The following is a 24152-nucleotide window of genomic DNA, read 5'->3' on the forward strand; positions in this document are numbered from 1 at the left end:
GAGAATGGAATGCTTTTTCTGCAGTTCAGCCAGAGAGGTGGGGATGAGGGAAAGACCACAATGGAAAGATACTGGAGGACAGATTAGCTTTCTGCCAGGTCAGAAATATTAAGGCTTTGTCTGCAGTAAAATGTCTTATACAACATACCAATTTGCTTAAAGTAATTTTATGAGCATGTATCACTTTGTATAACAAGTTTTCTTACAGTCATACTCTAGTCAAAATGACAAGCACAATTTTTCCAGGCCAGCCCTTCCCAAGATGATGGGAGGTCCAAGCTCAAGTCATTGTTTTGTTGGATTCCCTGAACTCCTATTAATATTAATGCTTAGTATGTACAGTAATTGAAGATGGACTTGAAATGGCATGTAGCTTTCTCATTATGTTTAACTGTGTATTTTGTCTGTGCTCAAATGTCTCATTTTGCATTAAAAAAGGAAGAGGTAAGATGACCTTTATGCGGACAGAGGGTTTGCTATTCCTTTCTTCCTTAAAACATAGTAGTGCTCCTCACTGATATTTATACTTGGAATTTGAAGAAAGAAAATGTAGGACAACTAGGCTGGCACCATAATTATCACTGATCTGTAGTTTATGAAGTTTTATGAAGGAAAAGCAGCAAAGCTGAAATTGGAATTTTAGAACTCTGCTAAGGACTTTGAGACCTTACTCTGCCTAGTGAGCTACTGCCAATAAATACACAATTGAAACTTTTTTATTCTAGATGACAAGATTTGAAATGAAATAATCATATTTCACTCCCAACTAGATTTTAGTGCTTCTTCAGAAGGGAAGGATTAATTTTAAATGCTTTCCTGGATATTCATTTTCTTTAAACTGGAAATTGCTATAATCAAAATGAAAACTCTTGACAGTGAATTTAAATGTTCTGTTTCTCACCATAACTTTGTTTAACAGATATCTACAGTTTACTGGAGAAAAGTCATTCTAATTCCTCACAGGAAATGAAAGCAATTTCTGTATTAAGATTTCAGCCCATATGATGAATGAAGGCTAGACTATATACTGCTTTGCTCTGAAATGGTGCTTCATGATTTGTTTCTCACAATTTATTGCATGGAAGTGTAAGACTGCAGATGGATTGCATGAACTATATGAGCAGACTGTGAAGAAGATTTTTTCCAATTATTCAATTTAGATTTATTTTTTGAAAGTCCAAGTATAAAATCATCCATCCTGGTAAAGTCTGCATAAGGTATTTGATTAAAGCAACTTGTCTTTGGTAGATACCCAATAAGAAGTAACTGATTATTTCTTACAGCAACTAAGACTGTCAGAATGCTTTCTCATAGCAAGATACATGGTTGTAGATATACAAATGCTGATAAAAAAAGATTCTCTGGAATAGTTTCACAAATTATCTAATGTGATGTTACACACTTCTGGATTTTTTTTTTGGTCATCCATAGTGAGATTATCTTTTGGGATAAGCTTTTCTTAGATTAAACTGTATTATAGTCCCGATGTGAACAGATTTTTAACTGAATTCTTGTTTGTAATTTTGAGTAGCGTTAAGTGGATCTTTCTTGCAAGTTGAAAAAGTGGGTAAATATCTTGATTCCTGTCTAAATTCCATTCCCAGAATCCTCACATTCTGAAGCTACTGCAAAACGGCCCCCAATTATGTTCTGATAACTGGTCATTTTTTGTACTTGAGTAATTTTCACAGCTTAAACTACTTTCTAAGGTAATTTACTTCCTCTGATAGTAGCATATAACATTTCTTTTTGAGTAAGATTTTAATTTCCAGTGTGTAAATAATCACTCTTTCCCATGTACCTTAGGCAATTTAGCTTTGCTTCAACTGAATCCTGTGGTGGTTTTCTGCATGATTTTTTTTTTTTGTTTGTTGTTTGTTGTTTTTTTTTTAAGTTTGTTTGCTTTAATTAGTTGTTTTATCAGGTTTTACTAGTCCTGTGAATTCTTTTCAGCTTTTTGTTTGCTGTTTACTAACACAGTTTATCACGTATAATCTGAAATACATGTACTGTTCAACATCTTTGTTGGTGACATGGACAGTGGGATTGAGTGCGCCCTCAGCAAGTTTGCCGATGACACCAAGCTGTGTGGTTCGGTTGATACGCTGGAGGGAAGGGATGCCATCCAGAGGGACCTTGACACGCTTGTGAGGTGGGCCGATGCCAACCTTATGAAGTTTAACCAAGCCAAGTGCAAGGTCCTACACCTGGGTCGGGGCAACCCCAGGCACTGCTACAGGCTGGGTAGAGAAGAGATTCAGAGCAGCCCTGCAGAAAAGGACTTGGGGGTGTTGGTTGATGAGAAGCTTAACATGAGCCAGCAGTGTGCGCTTGCAGCCCAGAAAGCCAACCGTATCCTGGGCTGCATCAAAAGAAGCGTGACCAGCAGGTCGAAGGAGGTGATCCTGCCCCTCTACTCTGCTCTTGTGAGACCCCACTTGGAGTACTGTGTACAGTTCTGGTGTCCTCAACATAAAAAGGACATGGAGCTGTTGGAGCGAGTCCAGAGGAGGGCCACGAGGATGATAAGAGGGCTGGAGCACCTCCCGTATGAAGACAGGCTGAGAAAGTTGGGGCTGTTCAGCCTGGAGAAGAGAAGGCTGCGTGGTGACCTCATAGCAGCCTTCCAGTATCTGAAGGGGGTCTACAAGGATGATGGGGAGGGACTCTTCCTTAGGGACTGTAGTGGTAGGACAAGGGGTAATGGGTTCAAACTGAAACAGAGGAAGTTTAGATTAGCTATAAGGAAGAAGTTCTTTACAGTGAGGGTGGTGAAGCACTGGAATGGGTTGCCCAGGGAGGTTGTGGATGCTCCATCCCTGGCGGTGTTCAAGGCCAGGTTGGACAGAGCCTTGAGCCACGTGGTTTAGTGCAAGGTGTCCCTGCCCATGGCAGGGGGGTTGGAACTAGATGATCTTAAGGTCCTTTCCAACCCTTACGATTCTATGATTCTATGATTCTACTGGACATGACAGTACTGTTCCCATGTGATTTGCTCTCATTTGCTCTCTCATGATTAATTGTAACCATTGAATCATAGCTTTGATTTATTGTAAGTCTGGGCAGTGACTGTGGGTGATGGATCATGATGGTCATGATATTTCAGAAGTAAAGTTCAGATTATATTTTAAAATACTTTTCCCCTCCTTTGAAGCATCATATTTGTAATCTTCCCATGGAATTTATGGCAGCAGATGATTATAGTGGTTGATTCTTCCAGGATCCTATTAGACTAGCTTTATTTTGTCAGTTTAGATTCTTAATTAATATTTTCTTGAAATTATCAGTGAAAGCTGATTTTTTTAAAAGAATAACTGGTAATATTTTCAATAAGTCACTCACTATGGGTACTGAATTCCTTCATGCTGGCAATAAACAATGTAAGGGAATAGATTTTATCACAGAGTGCAAATGACATTATCTGGTCCCTGGATATTAAAGATTTTGATATGGTTTAATTTTAACTTAATAACTGAAATGTAGTTTTAAAATTGAGTTGGTGATGTTATTTTGATTGTCTCAGTACTGTGGGGTTGCAAAGCCATCCCTAAGTAAATTTCTGTTGCTGTTTTAAGACAGACCAGGGACTGAAAACAGCAACAAACACTGCCAGAGGGAAATGCAGTGGATGACTTGTGCAGCTGTAGGAGTCTGGCTGAGATGGAGTTAGCTTCCTTCATGCAGTGCTTTACAGTAGCTTATGGTAACACTTGCTGGTGTTCCAGATTAGATCTGAAATAAAGAACTTTCAGTCAGGGAAAAATACTTTGTTCACCCAATTTTAAAACATCTCCAAAAACAGCACAGCATGTTGCCCTAGCCCAAGAATAGCATAGATACAGCTGAAATGTTTTGTAAAATGCATCTTTATACAAAACCAGAAACATATCCAACGTTCAAATAGGCTATGTGGAGATATAGTTGGTAGACAAGGCAGAGAAGACAAAAATATGTATATGTATGCCTTTTTCCCCTTACATGGCTGTCTTCTATTGTAGAAGACTTCAGCAACATCCTAAAACTTAAGAGACTTTTGCTCTTCTGTACCCCCTCTCTTTTGAATCCCAAAGAAAGAAGGTCAGTGTCTGTCCCCATCAGAGCTACTTAAATAGACTTTGAGGGTACTCCTTTTGATACCTAAAAATGAATATGCATGCAATATCTCTTTCACATCTTTAGTGGTACTAGGTAGGTCTGCTATTTCTAGGCCTGACTAACAAGCATCATTTTAAGTCTCCATCCAGTAACCTGAGTAAATAAGGCCAAAATGTTTAGGTCATGTCTGCTAATGACCCTCCCTCACTCCTAAATGAAGAGCCAAACACCTTTGTATAAACATTTTTTTTCCACTTGCATGTTTGCATGTGAAAATCTCCTTGATAATTAATGCTTTTTCTTAAGTCTTGCCCACCAAGCAGCAGCTTCTTGGGCAGCTGTTTGCACTTACAAATACCCCTTCTTGCCTGGAAGGGGAAGAGAGCAGGAGAGGCAACAAGCCCACATTGCTTGGATTAAGTGGGTCTCGGAAGTCTGGTTCTTAATAAAGGTAGGATGCAAGGAGTTTCTGAGCTTTTGAATGTGTTTCTGAATATCTGCTTACAGGAGGAGAGCATTGCTTCTGTTAACGTAGAATCTGGATAATTGACCCACTTCAGAATGAGTATTTTATCCTTGCAATACCCATGTGAAAAAACACTCTTAATGATTTAGGTGGGCAATGGAGGCACAGACATCCAGGAGCAGATTATTATTTTCTTTTAGAAAAGTGTTTAAAAGTATCTAGTTCCTTAACAGTTTTATTGGGGCATAGAATAGAAAGTTCTGAAGTTGTCATGAGACATCTCTTTGAAACATCAGAACTGTAAGTATGTCAATGAATATGATCTGTGAGACTTGCCAGATATTGGGGGTGAATACCTGAAGTATTGGAAGGCTCTAAGATTTCCTGTGGTTTACTTCTAATGTAACTCTGAAGAGTAAATAATTTTACTCTTACTTTTTCTTTCCCCACTTGTCTTTTATGTTTGGATTTATAATTACTCAGGGAAGGAATCCTCTCTCATGAAGTGCTGACAGGACCTGTCACTGAGTGGATGACATGCAGGTTAGGCTGGCATATGTCTACTCCACAGTGAAGTAAATGCAAGATGATTTGCTAATGAAAAAAGCATGAAAAGCATTGGCAAGATATTTATTCAAATGTGCCTTGTATATTAAGAATTTTTTTAGATAAAACTAAATATTAGATTATTGGAAAGTTTAATTTTTCTTCCAGTAATAGTTGAGAATTACATATCTAAGATTGTAGATACAGATATTATTACTTTTAGGCATTTTTTAAAAGTCAAAATGTAGTCTGGATGTCTTCCCTCTTGTTTTCTGGCTCATGTCCTTCAGGGCCTATTTTTTTTTTAATGAATATAATAATCGTATGCCCACTTACATTAGTAATAAAGATATGGAATTTAACGTGTTAATGTTACAGTTATTAAAACTAATTAAAATTAATCATTGCCAATGATATAAATCAAATCTTAATAAAGGTTTTATTTTTGCATTGTCAGGTGTGCTGTGGCTGATGGCCAAAATATTTAACTCCTTCTGCCTGTACCCTACCTTTATGTGATGAACAGACTCAGTGTCCTTACAATTTAAATCATGGGTTGATTCATTTGAGTAGCCCAGTACTTTAATTTTTTTTACCTAGAATTATTTTATCTCTTTGACTATAGCCCAAACACTTGGTAAAGGTTGATGTGAGAACTTGAATATTTATATGTATGATAATACAATTCCTTAGATGAGTAATAATGTGTATTCATTCAGTGTATCAGATTTAATAAGCATTATAATGATTGAAATCTGCTAGTACCAAAAGACTCCTTGCCAGTTCTTTCTTGAGATTATTGCCTTTTTGAAATAGTTGGAGGATGTTTGCTGAAATGACCACCCTGCAGAGTAGGGCATGTCAGCCTGATGAGCACATACCTATGAACACGGTTGGCTACAGATTATTCAGGATCAAGGCAGCAGGAAACCAAGGGGGAAAAAAACAAAAAACAAACCCAAACCAAACCAACTGCTCATGTATGAAGAACTGACATTTTTATCTGTGTAAACTAAACATCTCACCTCTATCCAAATAGACTGATTTTACCCATTTATTTCTCTATCTGGAAATGGTAGACCAAGCTGTCTTTTCTGATCTTAGGCTCTGTCAGGCAAATGCAGGGGAAGGGAAGCAGAATATTGTGCTAAGAACTTGCACACATTGAGCCTTATAGTCCACATGAGAGGTAGAAAGTACCATGCCACTCAAGTATAATGGGGCAATTTGGACATGTGCTATGGAATTTCACCATCCTAACTCCCAGCAGTATATAAAAATAAAATATAGCATTAAACTAAAAAACAAAAAACAAACAAACAAAAAACCCAAAAAACCACCACAAACAAAAAACCTGACCCCCACCCAAAAAACCCAAAGCAATTAAAAAAAAAAAAAACCTTGCCAAAAATCCCCAAAGAAATTAAAAACTCTTTAGAATGAATTCCTTCTTATAGGGAATGATCCTTGTCCTGATCATGAATTTGATGTAGCTGAAGTGCCATTATGGACCTTCAGGAGCTAACTGTTCACTTTCTGAATTATAGCCAGGTCCTAGCCTATGAGGCAATGGTTTTCCAATGCTGGTGAGGATTGCAAAACAAATCACCCTGGTTCCTCTCTTTCCCCTGTCCTGTAGATTTCTGGCCCACTCCTTAATCATGCCATCCCTTAGTGCAGCAGCTCTGGGAGGTGAGGGAAAAGTAACAGGCATGGAGTTGACAGGAACTGCAGAGAGGCATCTTTGGACACACAGGAAAGGGTCTTGGCATCACTGTCAATGAAATGTATGTTAGTGTCACTTGTAGTAAACAATGTTTGTGGTAAGCCAGTCTGCAAGGGTTAGAACATATAGATTAGGAAGGGCGTTTGGGACTCTCCCTCTCCAAGTCCCTTACAGGACAGCAGCCACCCTGGCTGACTTGCAGTGCTCTGGAGAGCTCTGTTTGCTGTTTCACTGAATCCTCAAGGGGACCACGCTGTTTTAGAGACATTTTAAAGTGGGGTGAAGGGGAGAAGGTGATAGACTATTAATGATTCCATGGGAAGAATGACTAAGAGGTGAGTATGGGGTGAAAGTGAGGGTGCTCTGGTGTAAATGTGAGTAAATGGGGACAGAATTTCATAAAATAGGAAGGGATGTTAAAATTTGTTAACTGCTGCCATGAAGAATGATAAATCCTAATTTTATTAAGTTTCCATTAGTTGCATGCACATATTGAAAACAAAAGTACAAAGTTATCACTTTCCGTGTATTTTAATCCATTAAAACTGTATCAGATAAATTTAATGAATTTGAAGGATATAGTAATTTTAGTTTTCAGTTTTACATGACTTTCAGCTGCTTTTAGTAGAGGTTAAAAATAAATCTGGCAACTTTAAGAGGAGATTGACCATTTTGATTGTAACAGTAATCAGATTATATGAAAATTGTTATTTAAAAAGCTACTAATAAACAGTCAAATTAGTTGACATGCAGGCTGCAACAGAAATAGGCACTGGACATCTGATGAATCTGTGTGTGTATATAACTTTGGAAAGTTTTTAGGAAAGAGAAAGTAGTAGTATCTGTCTAAATTCAGTGATGTTCAACCTTGGTTTTTAAATCTCCATAGTATAATTTGCCCTTGAAATTCTCCAGTCCTATTATTTATGTAGAAAACTGCAAGAAATAGCTGCTTATATTTTTAAAGATTTATATTTGCAGCTTATTTTCATCTTTCCACTGACAATGCCACAGTAAAATTGTAAACTCAATTATAAATAATAAAAGAAAGTTCAAACCCTTGTCTTACAAAAAAACCTACAAAATATGAACTTTTTTTTATATTTTATTTTATTTCTATATGTAATCCTGTTTAGCTGGCTGAAAGGAATTGTAAACTACAGTGACTATTTAGTGCAATGGGAATAAGGGATAGGTTGGATAAAAAAATAAAAAAGGAAAAAAGAAATTAAGATATGAGACTTCAAAGACAGTGGCAAATCACACATTCATTTGCAGTAGTCAATTATAAAATCAGAAACAGGGGAAATTTTTGAACCATTACTTTGGACTATTCTCAATCTTTTTCTGGTTTGTAGGAGATTTGGGGTTTGTTTATGTGGGGTTTTTTTTGTTTGTTTTTGGTTTGGTTTGTTTTTTTTTGTTTGGTTTTTTTTTTTTTTCCTTCAGAGTCAGGTCAGAAATGTAAATGAAGTAACAGGCTTGAGGATACACTTCAGTTTGTGTTGGATTTTTCCTTTCTATTCTTTAGTAGTAGCTAAAATAATTTGCCTCAATATTCCCATGGCACTCTTCAGTGTCCAGTTGTTTCATTTTCACAGTCAACCTCGCTATCTCTCTTCATGTCTCTTTAGCTCATGGAATTATGCACTTCACTAAATCCACTGCAAATTTCAAATGATTCAGTCTCTTCTGAGTAGGTTTTTTTTTTTACTCACTGTCTCTTCCAATTGTCATCAACATACTGCAAAGTTCAAGAAGTCTTTCTCCTGATATGTTTATCCTCAATTAACTAGTCTATATTCATTCTAATATTCCTCCTCAAGCTTCTGCACTTAAATTATACCATGGTCACTCAAGGGAAATATTTTTATTGATTGTTGTTTATTGCTGTAGCAATGGGGTCTTATTGGTCCTCCCTGCATCTCGTACAGCAGAGATTTAAACAGACATTCATTTTACCAGTAGGACTTTTCCTAGTTGGAGCAGGGAAAGAGTACTTCTGTACATATAGGTAAACCTCTCAACATTGTAAAATCAATAAAGAAATCATTGATTGCTTCAGATGGAAATGAATGACTGCTCTGTAAGAAGAGAGTGGGGACTTACTCCACTCTTTAAAAGTCATTTGAAATTATATGTTTCAATCAGTGAAATGTAAAACAGAAAAATTGAGATGATATAAATTCATATGTGTATGTATGATCCCATTGTACTTGTATGAAATAAAAGAGGACATGTCAAGGACACATGAGAAGAAAGAACAGGAAAATGTTGTGGGGTGGATATTTGGGGTTTTTTTTTTAATTTTTTTTTTTTTTTTTTTTTTAATTTGTTAAGTTGGGAGACTTCAGAATAGGGGGTAAAAGAAAGCATAAATCAGGCTGCTATTAGAACATAACCAGAAACTGCAGAAACTAGTATTTTTAGTATTAGACTCTTTCTACATAAAAAATGAAGGGAAAAAAAAAAAAAATCCTGCTCTATAAAGAATGTAATCAGTGACCTCCTAACTCTCAAGAGCCGAACTTCAAGCACTCTCTTTTTCTGGTGTTAAAGCACATTTTGGTGGTCGTTGATTCCACTATTTTGAGCAAAACAGCTGTGTTCATACAAACACTGAATACTTGTTTCCAGGGGAAGAAAAAAAAAGAAAAAAAGATTCTTTTTCATGCAAACAGTAGATAGTGTAATAGAGCCTTGGAGGTGGCTGGGATTTGAGGTTTCAAATCCTGTCACTAGATACACACAGCAGTGTTTCTGGGGACATGTCAAAAGAAATGAAGTGTGAAACTATATATGCAACCTCTTGCTAGAAGGTTTCAAAATAAGGGTATTTCCAGCAGTTTACATGGCTGTCTCATTCCCTGAAGTTTACAGCTGTATTGTCTGTGCTGCTGTTGGAGTCATTGTAGTTATGTGTCAGAAGATGCATCTAAATAAATATTAAAAGTGAGAAGGAAAAGGGTGCAGAATCTGTTAATGTACTCAGTGACCATGAGCAACCTCATGATAGTGAAAGGAATGATTATATGAGTGAATGAAAATATTTGAAGAAATGTCTGAACTGGAATAAAACTAATTTTTGCTAAAATGAGGAGATTGAGATGATAAAAAACCAAGTAAGTCTAAGCTGAAGACGATCACCCAGTGTTATTTTGCCTTCCAGTGATTTCCAGCTGGCATTCTTAAGTGGTCTTTCAGAGATCTGAGTCACATTCTCTTCACAACAAGTCTCCCACCCTGCTCCCTGCCCTCAAATTATTAATTATTTTAAGCAAATATATTTACACATAGGTGGTTGAAAATAGTATGTAGCATCAAAGCAACTAAAAGAGGCATTAGCTGTACTCAGTGCATGAATGAGGAATATTAGTCTTTATCTGGTCATTTTTTGTTTAATTACAGTACATGGAAGTTATCTTAAAGCTATAAAGAGGCAGAGCTTGATACGTTGTGTCCCAGGAATAAAACCCTGGGATTGCTTCTACCTGGAGTATGGAGCAGAAAAAAAGATAAGAATAAAAACTCTCTGCGATTATCTGAAAACCTAGCTAGTTCAGCTAGAGCTCAAGTAGGCTTTCCCTGCCTTTATACTAAAACATCATATAGTTAAACTGCTTGCAGGAACTCAGAAGATTTAGATAATTTTTTTTAAGCATTGTAGTATGAAAAATAGTGTGTATTTACTTAGTTAAAGTTTTACTTTTTTTTTTTTTTCACTGCATTGTAGTAATCTTTTCTTAAGATGAGGGTTCTGTTTTCCCCTCTACAGCTATTCCACAAGAATAGAAAAATTAGAAGTCAGTAATTACGCTAAAATCTTGCCTTTACCTGATTGATGGATTTTTAGACGCCTGGCAGTAACACAGTATCCTATGCTTTCTGGCATGACTTCTTGCACTCTTCAAAGCCATTGCTTTATTTAAAGTAACTGAAATTAGCAGAGTGCTTCTGTGAACCAGCTTATTAAGGTGTGCAGATTTGCCAGCACCCACAAAAAATGTCAGTACCTGCATAGTGCTGTTCAGCCAGACATGTTCTTCACAGTCTTTTCTAATGATAAAGTTTTTCCCGGTGACGTTTGGAATTGCCTAATTCCTTTCCAGTAAATGAGAAGATATTAGCTAAGGAATTAAGTTAATTAGGGGGAAAAAAAATAGACTTCTTCAAATGTTAACCTTAGGGTATATTGGACTTTCTAACTGGCCTTCATATTAATGGCTGTAACCAGTGGATGAAAGTCTGTCAGATTTTTGGGGGAGTTGCACTGAAGCTTTGTTTCTGAGTCCCACAGTAAAATTTCAGTTTAAATTTACTGAGGCATATAGTTCACTTGTTTTATCTACTCATACAATTGTGGGAAGGAGATGCTATAGTACCCCCCCAATTTTATGTGTATGCAAATAAGACCCCCTAGTGTCACCAAAGTAAGCCAAGAACCCTGAATACTACGATGTGCAGTTTTGTTTCCCTTGTCCAAGTACATAGGTATCTCTGAGCATAGATTTCAAAATAACTTTCTAGTTAGTTATGACTGGAATTTTTTCTTTTTTTTTTCTTTTTTGAGATTTACTCTGGAAATGGTTTTGACTAGTAAACAAAGGACTGTTACTGTATCTGACTGCTTTTATTCGAATAAAGGTATTTTAATTAAAATTTTTTTGGGTGCACTAATGGAAAGTGTATGTAGCATTATACTTCCATTTTCCTATTATCCTTTTCTATAGCTGAATTTTTAATGAGGATGCAGCAATTTTCCTAAAGCCTGTGAATATTTCTCTTTGCTGTTGCTCTACAGAAATAAGAGAAGAAAAAAAGCTATTATTAGAGATGGTTGTTAATTTCAAATGGAGTGCTTCAGTGAAACCTGGGTAATTGCTCTTGTGTCCGGGCACATATGAAACAAATCATAGGCATGCTTGTCAAGAGCAAGTTTACTGTGCCTTCAGAAAGGCCACATATTCAGTAATGGGCATAAGCTGTTAAAATACCAGGGTTGTAGTCTGGAGAGTTACTTGGGAGAATTGGTTAAACCAATCTTTCTGCTTGTTTTTCGGAAAAACAGAAAAAGAAAGCTTGTATTTAGAAAAAAGGCTTCATATCCAAGAAGGGGGAAGTGTGTTCTCCACATTTGAAGTGTTTGTCTTGATTATCATCATAGGAATAAATCACAGTGTGTAGTAGCTATGTGAACACTTGTATGTTGAGAGATTTTTATACGTGGGAGGAAACTTGGCATTGAGTTTTCTCACACAAACCTAAATCCACACTTGAATGTTTCCATGATTAAGGCCTAAAACATATCATTTTTCAGTCTGTTAGAATGTATTACTTTTATTTACAATGTGAGGAGTGAGAATATTTTGGCACTAATCTTGGTATACTGTACCACCACAGTGTTACCAGTTGTCTTTTCAGTAATCTTTACTCATTATGTTCCAAAAGCATGGGGCTAACAGAGAGATACCTGAGAAGGTTTCAGCTGATGACTAAGTAAAAGCAGATTCATGTTTTTATTCTCTAGCATGTTGGTTGTTGGGTTGAGTTTTTTGTCGTTTTCTGTTTTTGTTTTGTTGTCCCTCTTTTTTTTTCCCTGTCGGGAATCAGAGTCATATTGTTAGAGAATGGAGCACTTACATTTGCTATCTTACTAAAAGTGGTCATAATGCAAATGAATAATTGGCAATTGATTTTTTTCTTTCTGTTTGTTTGTTATTGGCATATTCCTACAAGAGGGACTAATTGATGGTCATTATATGTGACGTGAACTTAGTTTTTGTTTTCAACTCCCTCCAGCTCCCTTCAAGAGATTTATCGTCTCAGTAGGGATTCTTCTCATCTTGCTTTTAACAGAAAACAGTGGAGAACAGGGAAGTCTGTAATCGATTTTTGTATCCACTTGCATTTTTTGTGCAGTTTTATAGAGGCCGTATTGCAAAAATGGGCTTTAAAGGAAGTAGGAAATTAAAGAAGGATACACAATTTTTCTAATTTTCCAAATTCAAGGATATTAAACTTTCAATACTACTATCCTCATTACAGCCTGATAATTGAGGGCACCTTGTAAGTAAAATACAGATTGGTCAGGTGTTCCTAATATGTAAACTGTTGTCCTTTGCTTGCCAGCAGGTGACCAAACATTAGCCAAGTAGTTCAGGATGGGATTGCCAGGGCAGGTGATCTCTGTGCTGCTCAGTACCATGATCAGGCTCCATGCTGAGTTGGCATCTGTATGGTGCATGTAGTGTGGTGACACAAAGTCTTAATGATAATTGCAGCCTGGCACTGGCTTGGTCAGAGACTAATGGTGATAAGGATCAAGACAAGGTACAGATTCAGTGCCCCTGTACCACCTTGTACAGAATGCTCTGAAAAGAGAGAGATAGAGTGAAACCATGGTATCTGCCAAAGTGACATCTAGATTTCTCATTGTAGAAGATTCAAGAGAGTAAAAAAATAACATCAATAAGGACTTGATTGTCCAAAATCAGAGACTGGTAGAGAAATAGTAACCTGAAAGAGATTTCCCATTTCCTTAGTGAAGACACCATCCCTAGATGGTGTCAGCAACATGAAAGCTGGCAGCTCTGGTGACCTTTCTGCTACTTGTGTGCCCAGGGCACCTGACTTTTAATTGAACCTACAGAAATACTCCAATGAGAGAAGGTTTCTCATACAGAGTTGAATTATTACTTGCTGACATGTAGTTATGTAAGTAGAACAGCAGCTAGCTCCTATAATGTGTATGAAGACAGGCTGCGAAAGTTGGGGCTGTTCAGCCTGGAGAAGAGAAGGCTGCGTGGAGACCTCATAGCAGCCTTCCAGTATCTGAAGGGGGTCTACAAGGATGCTGGGGAGGGACTCTTCATTAGGGACTGTAGTGATAGGACAAGGGGGTAAGGGGATCAAACTTAAACAAGGGAAGTCTAGATTAGATATAAGGAAGAAGTTCTTTACAGTGAGGGTGGTGAGGCACTGGAATGGGTTGCCCCAGGAAGTTGTGAATGCTCCATCCCTGGTGGTGTTCAAGGCCAGGTTGGACAGAGGCTTGGGCGACATAGTTTAGTGCGAGGTGTCCCTGCCCATGGCAGGGGGGTTGGAACTAGATGATCTTAAGTCCTTTCCAGCCCTAACTATTCTATGATTCCATGATTTATAGTATATACTTTATTATACGTACAGGTGTTTATAAAGTACATTGAGATCCTTGGCTGAAAGGTGTTGTATATATGCAAGCAATAATTATTGTTACACATATAAAAAATAAGGTCTTCCTGCCAGTAGCCTTTCCTCAAGGGGGAATTTAATTTCTTTATCTCCAGTAGTTTTATTGCAGTCTCTCTTGAGATCAGAATGTATAGTATGTAAAGTTGACTTAAACAAGAGGGAGACTTACTCTGCAATTCCATTAAAATCAAAGGGATGTGCTTCTACCTTCTCTTTGCTGGACAGTTAGCTACACACACACAGAATAAATCTCAAATTACCAGGTTGACTTCTGTTTTTCTCAGAATGAGAAGATATATTTTATGCCTCTCTATTTAAGGCATTCCCTTTGCACATTTGGGTTGTTTCAGGATATGCTTATTTATATTTGCTTATCCCTAGTTTAGCAAATAAACTAAGTTTAGCAAATAAGACTGGTAATAAGTCTTATTTATTATGGACATACTTTATGTGTCAAAGTACAATAACCAAACTTGCAATACAGTAAAAGCTTCTTAACAGTAACAACTGCATTTTTGTTAAACCAGACAGTCTTATAGCCCCAACAGTGTTAATTCGGATGCTCACGTAAAATAATATGGCTTCGGGAAGGTGCATCTCAGCCCTCTAAAAGATGGAAGATATATTTTCCTAATGTACTGATGGATAGATGTTTAGAATTGCTTGTACTCAGCCATAGCAAATATTAAGCTCAGTAATTTAATGCAATAATTAATATCAATTTAGGTGAAAGAAATATTTTGTTTAAACTTAGGATGGATGTCGTCAAAAGCATAGTTTCTGTCAATACATCAATTTATTTTTTTTCTCAGAAGATACAGCAATAACACGGAACAGTGTCTTTAAAAGTATTTTAACATATTAACAGCAGTAGTGAGATGAGAAACTATTACAGCTTATTTGGGTGGTTTACCATTGGGCAAACAGTTGGCAATTATTGCACTTGGAAGAATTCAATGGATGATTTGAACAGAAATGCTAGTTCGTCAGTGAATTCCCTTTTTACATCAATTGTAGCATATGTCCACATTTTTTCCAACGGTAATGAATTTTCTGAGGTGGTTTCCCTTTGTGCTTTTGGATGTTAAGTGTTAACATCCAGCAGGAGACACCTGTAGTTGGCCTTTCATGCTAAATGTGAAAGGGCTGTTGTAGCCTCTAAAAGGTTTTTGTGCCTTCTGGGTGTCCTGGGAAGCTCCAGTTAGCTTCAGACTACCCAAAACAGCTTCAGCTGAATCAGTTGTTTTGAGTATGAAGCATCAGTTGTGCAGAGTAACTTTTAAATATTTTTAATAGTGATGTCTGCCTTCTATGGTAAGTTGAATCTGAAAACATCTGTTTGTGCATGCAACACATCTGGCTTCATGGTGCATTATGTCCTTTTCCCATCTGCTCAGGAGCGAAAATTACCAATACCCATGGTTTGGCTCTATTCAAAGTCCTTTTCATATTTAAAAACCTGGTAACAAAGTTGATGCAGGCAGTATAACTGCCCAACAAAAATTTCTGCAGCCATTATACAGGTTTCGGCCTTTGATATCATAAGGGGTTCTGAGTTGACCTTCTCATTTGATTAATCCTGATGCTTGTATCAAGACAGATGTGGTAAGATTTTCAGTTTCTACAAAGAGGTGATCAAATGTCATCCTGCGATCTAGATTTAAATGGCAAATCAATGTTTTCTGTATTTTTCAAAGTTTACATTTCTGATAGCCTGCTTTGTTCTGATATATCATATATAATATCTGATATCTGATTTCTTGCTTTTCTCTCATCTTTTTGAGAAAAAGCTACATAGCTTCTAGGTCTGTATGCCAGTATGTAGTGCCCTTTTGGTCAGGCAGTGCAGGTGCCAGTACATTGCTTTGTGTTTGATCAATGTTAGTAGAATTATCCAGGAGAGAAAAGTGTAAAAATGGGAAAGGGGAGAGTCCAGTGAGATTCTGAAAATACTCAAATTAATACACTGAAGGTGAACTGATCTGGATGCTCATAGCTTACACTGCTTTAAAGGGAAACTACTATTCTGAGGGGAGGAGAAAGCCATTGAGGGTTACAATGCGGAAGTACACCAGGGTAGTGCCTGGAAATACATAGAAACTACACCTACACCTACCTGAGGAATCCCATGCACTGCAAATTTTTAACTGTTGGGAGAATGTTAAAGGGAGGTATCACTCCATGACTGCTTCTGTTCTACATTCTGTTTGTCAGAGACAGGTTATGGAGCTCAGCAGAACTTCTTGTCTGGTCTCATCTGGTACAGGTATTCTTATCTAAGCTGAGTAATAGAAAAATCCAATTTAATTGATTTATTGTACTAGTTATTGTGCTAGCTATTATATGTACTTGCCTAGTTACTGACTTAATTTCTTAGAAAAAAAAGAAAATGGGATATGATTGCAGAGGTGTTACTGTGAGCTTTGGTGTATATAAAAGCATGCAAGAAGGCATGGACTTTTTTAGCAAAAAATTTTTGAGGTGAAAATTAGGAATGAGGTGACTAAATCAGAGACATTGTTTTGAAAATCTGAGTTCTAATGTTTGTAGAAAAATTATCTGGGTGATAGCAATTATATTAGCACTGATTGTGGGATTGTGCAGGCAGACACACATGAGGAAATGTGGTAGGTGGAAAAGAGATGTGACATATTTGAAGAGAGATTGTAAGAACAAAGAAAAAAAATATAAAAGTAGAAAACATACCTTACTAATATCCTTCACTTTCGCACTGGGATCCAGTGAGTATCTACATTCTAATATTAATGTAGTCGTATCTATTGTAGAGCACTTTCCGGTCTAATCACTCTGAACAGTTAAAATCATATTGTGAGTATTTTAGGTTCAAATTTTCAATGCCTCTCAAAGTCCAATTCTTCTAGATGATTTGGACAAAATAATTCCCTTTTGGAAGCATAAATAGTAATCTTCCCTCTATTGTTTGAAGGAAGAGAATTTTGTTATTAACTTAAGAATAAGAGCTACTTCTGAAGTATGTCCACTTTTGGTTTCCTAAAAACTAGAGTATATTCAAATCCTTCAAGTAGGTTATTATCTGTAGCAAGGACCCAAAATGGCCTTCAAAATCGTTCACTGAGAAAGCTTACAATACAGCAGGAGTCTAATAATCAGGATGTGCATCTCTGTTTCTTACACAAATTTTATTATTCCTGATTTCTTCTGTAAACAATTTGCAGTTGCAAAAATGAAGGACAAGAGCCATTGTAAAAATAAAATGAATGAAACCCATGAAACTGAAATGGAAACCTGTTTGAGTGCTTATAGGTTATTTTCCAAATTGGTGAATCCTAGAATGTGTATTTTATTCTTTCTTAAGAACTGGAAAAATAAGTGCGAAGTATTCCGCCCAATTTGCAGTCAAGAGAGACAAGTCTACAATAAAGCAGAGTATCTTTGTATTAAAGGTAAAAAATAGTCATTTTTGTCTTCTCTTGGAGCTTAATTACAAGGAAAAATCCCTTGATAGTGCTTCTAAAATATTGGAAAAGGTGAATATATTTTTTATAAGTGGGTAAATACTAAAATAATTAAACTCTTTTCACTACGTTAAATATGTCACTGAACTAGTGCTCAAATAAAGTGAACACTTGGAAAAAAATATGAAGTGTAGAGCCTACCATCTGCAAATGAGAAAGCTGAAAATATCAGCATTTCCTGCCTGATCTAATAGTTTTTCACAGTTATTTACTTTTTCCTTCTAAAAAAAGTATAAGCATAGGTCATTTGAAAATAGAGCTTGGTGGCAATTCTTCAGTCCTCACAGAGTTCAAGAGAGTCCTCACAGAATTTACTTGGTGATGGATAAGAGTGAAAGTATGTGTGAATTTTATTTCTTGGTGCTTCTTTAGCCTTGCCTTCAGCTCCAGCTTGGTACTTCAGTTTGCTTCCAGCTGTTTTGTACCCAAAGTAAAATGTTTCATGGCCATGTGCTGCCTCTATCTCTGTCAAGTGGGGTTAGGAACTGGTGTTGAAAAGAGGATATAATGTGCTCTACCTCCTGGAAATGTTTTTCTACAATAAGCCATCCTTAAAGGCCAGCTGTGCCCAACCACACAGCTGTTTTACAGAAAAAGAATAGCTTAAAGCTTAGTGTCAAGGCCTAGAATCGGATCGTGTAAATTTATGAAAGATAAATTCTATGGCAGACTGCAAACTTTTTTTTTATATAAACAAGATTATAGATAATAAAAGAATTATTTTGTAGATGGCAATAAGCTTATAGGTAGCTAATGCCACATTTAGTACTATTCTTATATGTTTGTGTTCTAGTCAATCAGTGCAGTGACTGGCCTAATCTCCAGCAGGAAATGATACATTCCATTATTCCTTATAGTTCGATAAATGCCTTTTTTTAATGGCAAGCATTAGTTTTGTGGTCACAGTGACAAAATTAATATCTTAGCAGTGCATCAAGGCTTTCCTTCCTTCCTTGTAACAGTTATCTCTGCAATTGCCTCGTTCTGTTGTCAGACGTGAACATATGCTATATCTGTCAGTTAGGAAGAAGGCTCTCAGTTGCAGAAATTCTCTCACCAGCCACATGTAACAGAAGAGACACAAAGTTCATAAGAAGTTTGCTTTTCTTATGAAGTTCTAGTGAGTTAGTTCCAATTCCAACCTGCTAATTTCACATGGTTATGATTGACACTGGAGTATTATAAACATATCCAATTATTATATGGTTTTACAGATCACTTTTGGAGAAATGCTCATCTGAGTGCCTTCCGTATAGGGTGCATTCATTTTCCTTCTGGAGTGCAGGTGTTGCGTAATCTTCAAGAAACTGGTGTTATCTAAAGAGAAATTTTCAAATATTGTCTCTGAAATTCCGCATGTTGAACATGTGCAAATCAGGTGGGCAATTAGATGATTAAAATAGTACTATGTGATTTTTGTGGTTGAATGTAGGCTACACCTGAGTAAAAGCAACTAATAAAACTGAAGGCAGAGATAGCTGTAGGTTGTGAAGTCACAGCAAACCGGTCTTTCATTTGTCAGATGTTCTAGACAGAAGTGTTTGACTGTGATTGAGTGTGGATTGCTATATTTTTCCTATAAAGTATGAAATAAATGGGCACAAGAAATTATTAATAATAGTTCAGGATAACTCTCTAATGTTAGAATCTAAACTTTTTAATAAAAGGTTACTGTTAAGACTACAAGAGACAAAGCACATTATTTTAACAGACAAAAGCATTTATAGAATCCTTTATTTTTATTAAATTCTCTGAATTTTGCAAAACTCCTTTGGTGTTGCAGAAAATGAAGGATTAACTGTTCTAAATTATGAGAAGTGAAAAGAAATTCATTACCGTTTCTATGAATATTTCTGTTTGAGCTGTCATGGAACAAAGCTCAATTTTTCTTTTATGTTGCATGGATTTGTGATCTACTAAATGGAGGAGAAAAAAATGAGGGCATCAAACTCACTTTCATATGTGATATGTCAAATAAAATAAAACCAAGCCTAACTTATTATGATTTATAAACAGATGCTCCTGCATATGTGCATGTGTTTGTGCATTTATGTACTGATACATTGTGAGAAATCGTTACCGTATTGGTAATGGCAGCAAATAATTATTTGTGAAAAAAAAAAAAAAAAGCCATTATATAGGCACCTCTGGAAACAGTGCTCTTCAGTTCCCGCTTCCTCCTCTGAATTCCCACCAAGCCTTCTCCTCCTCCCCAGTGTCACGTAAGAATAGGCATGTCAGCATTAAGGAAGATGCAGCCATGCAGTTAATTCTAATTGCCAACACTGAATAAATTCACATTGACTTCTATCTGTGAAAAACTGACAGATTGTGCTTGTACACTTGAGCTTGGACAGTCTTTTCCATCTCAAAGTTTGTCTTATTCTCAAGCTGGAAAAAGTCTGAATTCATTCATTTTTTCAAACCGGGAAGTAGCCTTTTTTCCTTGGGGAAAAAAATTTGCAAAGGAATATGATATTCTTCCAAGACCAAATATTCTTACCATGTGCATCAAGTATTTTGCACTGGTCTACAACAATATTTCTAACCAGTAGGTCAGCAGGTCAGCTGAGACATAAGGCAAAAGAAACCTAGTGCAACATCAGCACACTTAATCTTTTGTAAACAGCTTTCCTTTGTGCAGTGATAACTTCAGGTGCTTGCACAAAGAGACAAGTCATTACGAAACTATAAAAAAGGGAATTTTCTTACTGCTTGTCAGGCACTGCAGTAATTTTGAAGGACTGAACATCGTTAAAAGAAAAATCTTCGTGTTTCATGTATCATCAATCCATAAAACGAGCAAAGGTATAGCAATGAATGCTAGTTTACTGAATTTAAATTAGCAAAATCCAAACTTAGCTTGACAACATCAGTAAAATACTTTAACCTGTAAACAATAGTTGTTTGTCACTGTCATTATTTCAGCACACCCGCAACATTTAGCAGTTCTACAAATGCTGAAGTCTTCTGGCATTTTCCAGAAATGCCTGCATAACAATAAACCCTTTTCTTTCCTCAGTGACTCAGGATTTTATACAGTTAGCAAGTCTAGTAGGTATTTGTCAGTGTGATAAAACTGCTGTAGACTTGCCTAAGCCACCAGCAAAACCCTCTTGAGTACACCTTTCCTGATGGTGGGGCTGGCTGGAATGATAATCATATCAACTAAACTTGAGTTTAAAAGGCAGTAAAGAGTCTGCTGTGGTTGACACATCCCTAGCTTAATTTCTATTCCTTTCTGATATTTCTCTGTAAGTGAGCTATTTTCTGAAGCTGAAGTTATCACATTAATGGTCATTCCCATGTTTGGTTAGAAGTACAAAGCTACTCAGGCTAAATTTCACTGCTTTCCTTTTGGCTCTATTGTTTGTTCATTACGTTTTTGGCTCCAATATATTGCATTTGTACACGAGCTAAATTCTTTAACTGGTGTATTATTGTATCATATCTCATACAATGTTTTTTAGGGAGAGAAAAGAGAAGTTCAAATGTATATTCTATGGCCATGCAACACCAAGACTGGTGGTGATCTAACAGCCCTCTCAGATGGGGCATCAAGGAATGCTACTGACTTGAATCAGACTGGTTTTCAGTACCCTGACTTTGGCAGTGTCTGTGGTATCGATACTTAAAATTTAATCAGATGGTTACTTCCAGGATCTAAAAAAAACCCAACCTACCAGTTGTTACAATCTAGTTTGTAACAGAGATTGTTAGAGTTACAGTAAAGTTTTCTGAAGTGTGAGTTTTATTGGGGGATCTATGAATGTACTCTAACTTACACCATTGAGCTTCACCCATGAGCTGATAATTGATGATAAAAGTGTGAGAAAGGAATGTGAGAAGAGGGGAATAAAAACTTCCTTATTCAAGGCAAATTATATATGCTGCACATAAAATTAAGAGCTCCTAATGGCGTGATACAGCTGTGATTAGGTCACTGTTAATTTTGAAAGCAACCTGGTTCAGTATAAGCTTTGATTTTTTTCTTGCTCTAAATTTCACTACAGAATAAAACCTCAGACATTTATTATAGAAAAAAGCTGAAAGTCGTGAAGATAGAGTACAGTTTGAACAAGCAGATTTCATCATGAACATAATATGAAATGTGAGTTCTTCCATATCAATGTCCTAACAAATGTGGTTAGGGAAATACATTTTTTTTTTTTTTTTTTTTTTTTTTTTTTTTTCCCGGTCAGCTTGAAGTTGAGGGACAGAGCTCAATGGAACAGGCTTTGAAAGTGCTTGTTTGCATCATTTCCCCACTGAAAGCCTTGGGTTTTTTTGTTTTGTTTTGTTTTTCACACTACAATATATCCTAATAGTCTGGGGCTTTGTGTATAGTTTCATAGGTTAATGGTAAACCCCTGGTTAGGTAAGTTGTTTACAGGAGAGGCAAAAAAAAAAGGGGGTTAAAAGGAAGGGTATGTTCTGGATAATGTAATTTTTTCTTGGAAAAAGCAGGCATAACCTTAGGTAAGACAAGTTATGGTAGAAGGAGAGAAGCTTAGGGGTGAATGATTTGTCCCCCTGCTGTTCCTGGATTTCTGCATTTGAACTGTGATATTGCTGGGGTTGGACTGTCTTTTTGTTTGTGCAGTGTTAAGCTCTGTGGCCTTGAGCTTCTGGGGAGGTACACACAGCCACCCAAATACATGAACTGGTTCTTCCAGAGTCATGCGGAGTTTTCTGGAGAAAGGTATTGATAGCTTCCCTGTTAAGCACTATCCGTGAAAGGGAGCTGAGGAAGATGGCTGTGTGGAATACTCTTCTCCCAACAGCAGTACAGGAATAAAAAGTAATAAAGTCTTTTTCCACCTAATTAGACATACTTGGCTAATTGGTGAAGGTTGATGCAGCGGTTCTTTTCTTTTCCTCTTTTTTTTTTTTTTCCTCCCCCTCCTTCTCCTGTGTTACAGATATACGTGGACTGCAGGGATTTCTTGATCAGGCCTCAAGACTGGGACTTGATGTGTCATTACAAAAAGTGGACAGGAACATCAGCAGAGTCTTTGCAAACCTTTTCACTACCATGAAAACAGAAGAGCTGAACCGCTATCGGGACACATTGCGAAGGGCTATCTTACTCCTAAGCCCACGGGGAGCCCAGACTTTTATTAACGAGGTTAGTGCACAGTTTTATCATTAACATTTCAGGAACATATATGATGACTTATGTGACACCTTGCCATGTTTCCTGAAGTGGTAGATTTTGGCAGTGCTGTTTGGTAAATGCTGAATAATATTGCCAGATTCTAGTGCCAGAGAATGGAAATAACAGGTACTCCATGTAATGCATACTTTGAGGTTAGTGCAAACTGGGACAGCATGGGCCAGATGGGCACTCTTAGTATAGTATACAGCTTTATGGGGCAATTCTGTTTTTCTGGTGGTCTTCCATACCAATACTTTTGACCTGGATTTCAATCACTGTTGACAAGTGATAAGAACATCTACTATAGTCTATTAGAAAAGAAACATAATGTGCCTGAGTCTTCTTTACTGTGGAAATCTTCAAATTCATATTAAAAGGGGATGTTATTGATGTTTGCAAGCTGAATCACAGAGTTTTTTATAAAGTATGAAGTAGGAATTATATGTTTGTCTTTTTTTCTTTTTTTTAATGGTTCCTTGAAATCAAATATGCTAAATAGGACAGGGAGGTAGTTGTTGGGCAAACTTGTAATTAATGTTGTGCTGAGGGGTAATTTTTGGCACTAATTAGTTTTATCCAGCTTTTTAATTATTAAATAATTAATTATTCTGCAATGTTTTATATATCGGCATTGAGGATGAGAGTTGGATCCTCAGTATAAGTTTATGTGTATTCATTAGCTAGGAATTTGGCAATGAAGTAGGTTGTTTTAATTCTTTTTTTAACTAACCAGGGATAATACTGACCCAAGAAATTAAATTGTGGATGAGACCTGTTTCCAATTATCAGTTTTGCTGCATCAAAGCATGCTAAATTAAAAAAAAAAAAAAAAAAAAAAAAAAGTTAAATTAGCTCATTAAGTTGTTTTTTTATCATATCAGCATAAGTAAATTCTCCACATTTATGTTCTTCAGTGATTTTTAAATCAATAGGGCAAATTTTATGATAAATAAATTAGGCAAATGAGTAGCTTGGGAAAGGTTAAGCACAGGCACAAATTCTACTTGTGTTTGTGCATACACAGGGATTTTCTGTAGAGAAATAAAGGAGTACTTGCCCTCAAAGTATAGTAACCTATATGCAGCTCAGTCAGTGGTTTTATTTGCTTCATAGTAGGCTTCTGGCAAAAATACACGTTGCTTAGTTTTACAGTGAGTCCTAACAAAGTATCCAAACCAGGTATTAAAAAGACATCAACACATACGTTTTATTCAGACCCAAGCTGGGTAGAAAGTCTGTCCCCCTTGAGTGCATAAGACTTCAGAAATGTCTGTAAGAGTTACGTGCATACATTGTGAGGACCCTGCAGGTTTCTCGAGAGTAGGGGCTAATGCATTGAACTGTTTTACTACTCATTTCACCTTAAAGCAATGTGTATTATAGGCATTCAGGCTAATGATCCTGATATATTCCAGATCCTTGCAGGAGTTTAAC

At 36.6% G+C, this 24152-nt stretch overlaps 1 protein-coding gene across 1 annotated transcript in view; it reads left to right on the forward strand.

Annotated features, from left to right (window-relative positions):
* The window catches only part of GRID1 (glutamate ionotropic receptor delta type subunit 1), a 536616-nt gene that overhangs the window by 271245 nt on the left and 241219 nt on the right, over positions 1–24152 (forward strand). Inside the window, exon 4 of the mRNA XM_030487824.1 lies at positions 22483–22688. Coding sequence (XP_030343684.1) covers positions 22483–22688 — 206 coding nt within the window. The remainder of the gene's footprint in view (positions 1–22482; positions 22689–24152) is intronic.

This window comes from Strigops habroptila, chromosome 5, assembly GCF_004027225.2.
Source record: "Strigops habroptila isolate Jane chromosome 5, bStrHab1.2.pri, whole genome shotgun sequence".
Classification (NCBI taxonomy): Eukaryota; Metazoa; Chordata; class Aves; order Psittaciformes; family Psittacidae; genus Strigops; species Strigops habroptila.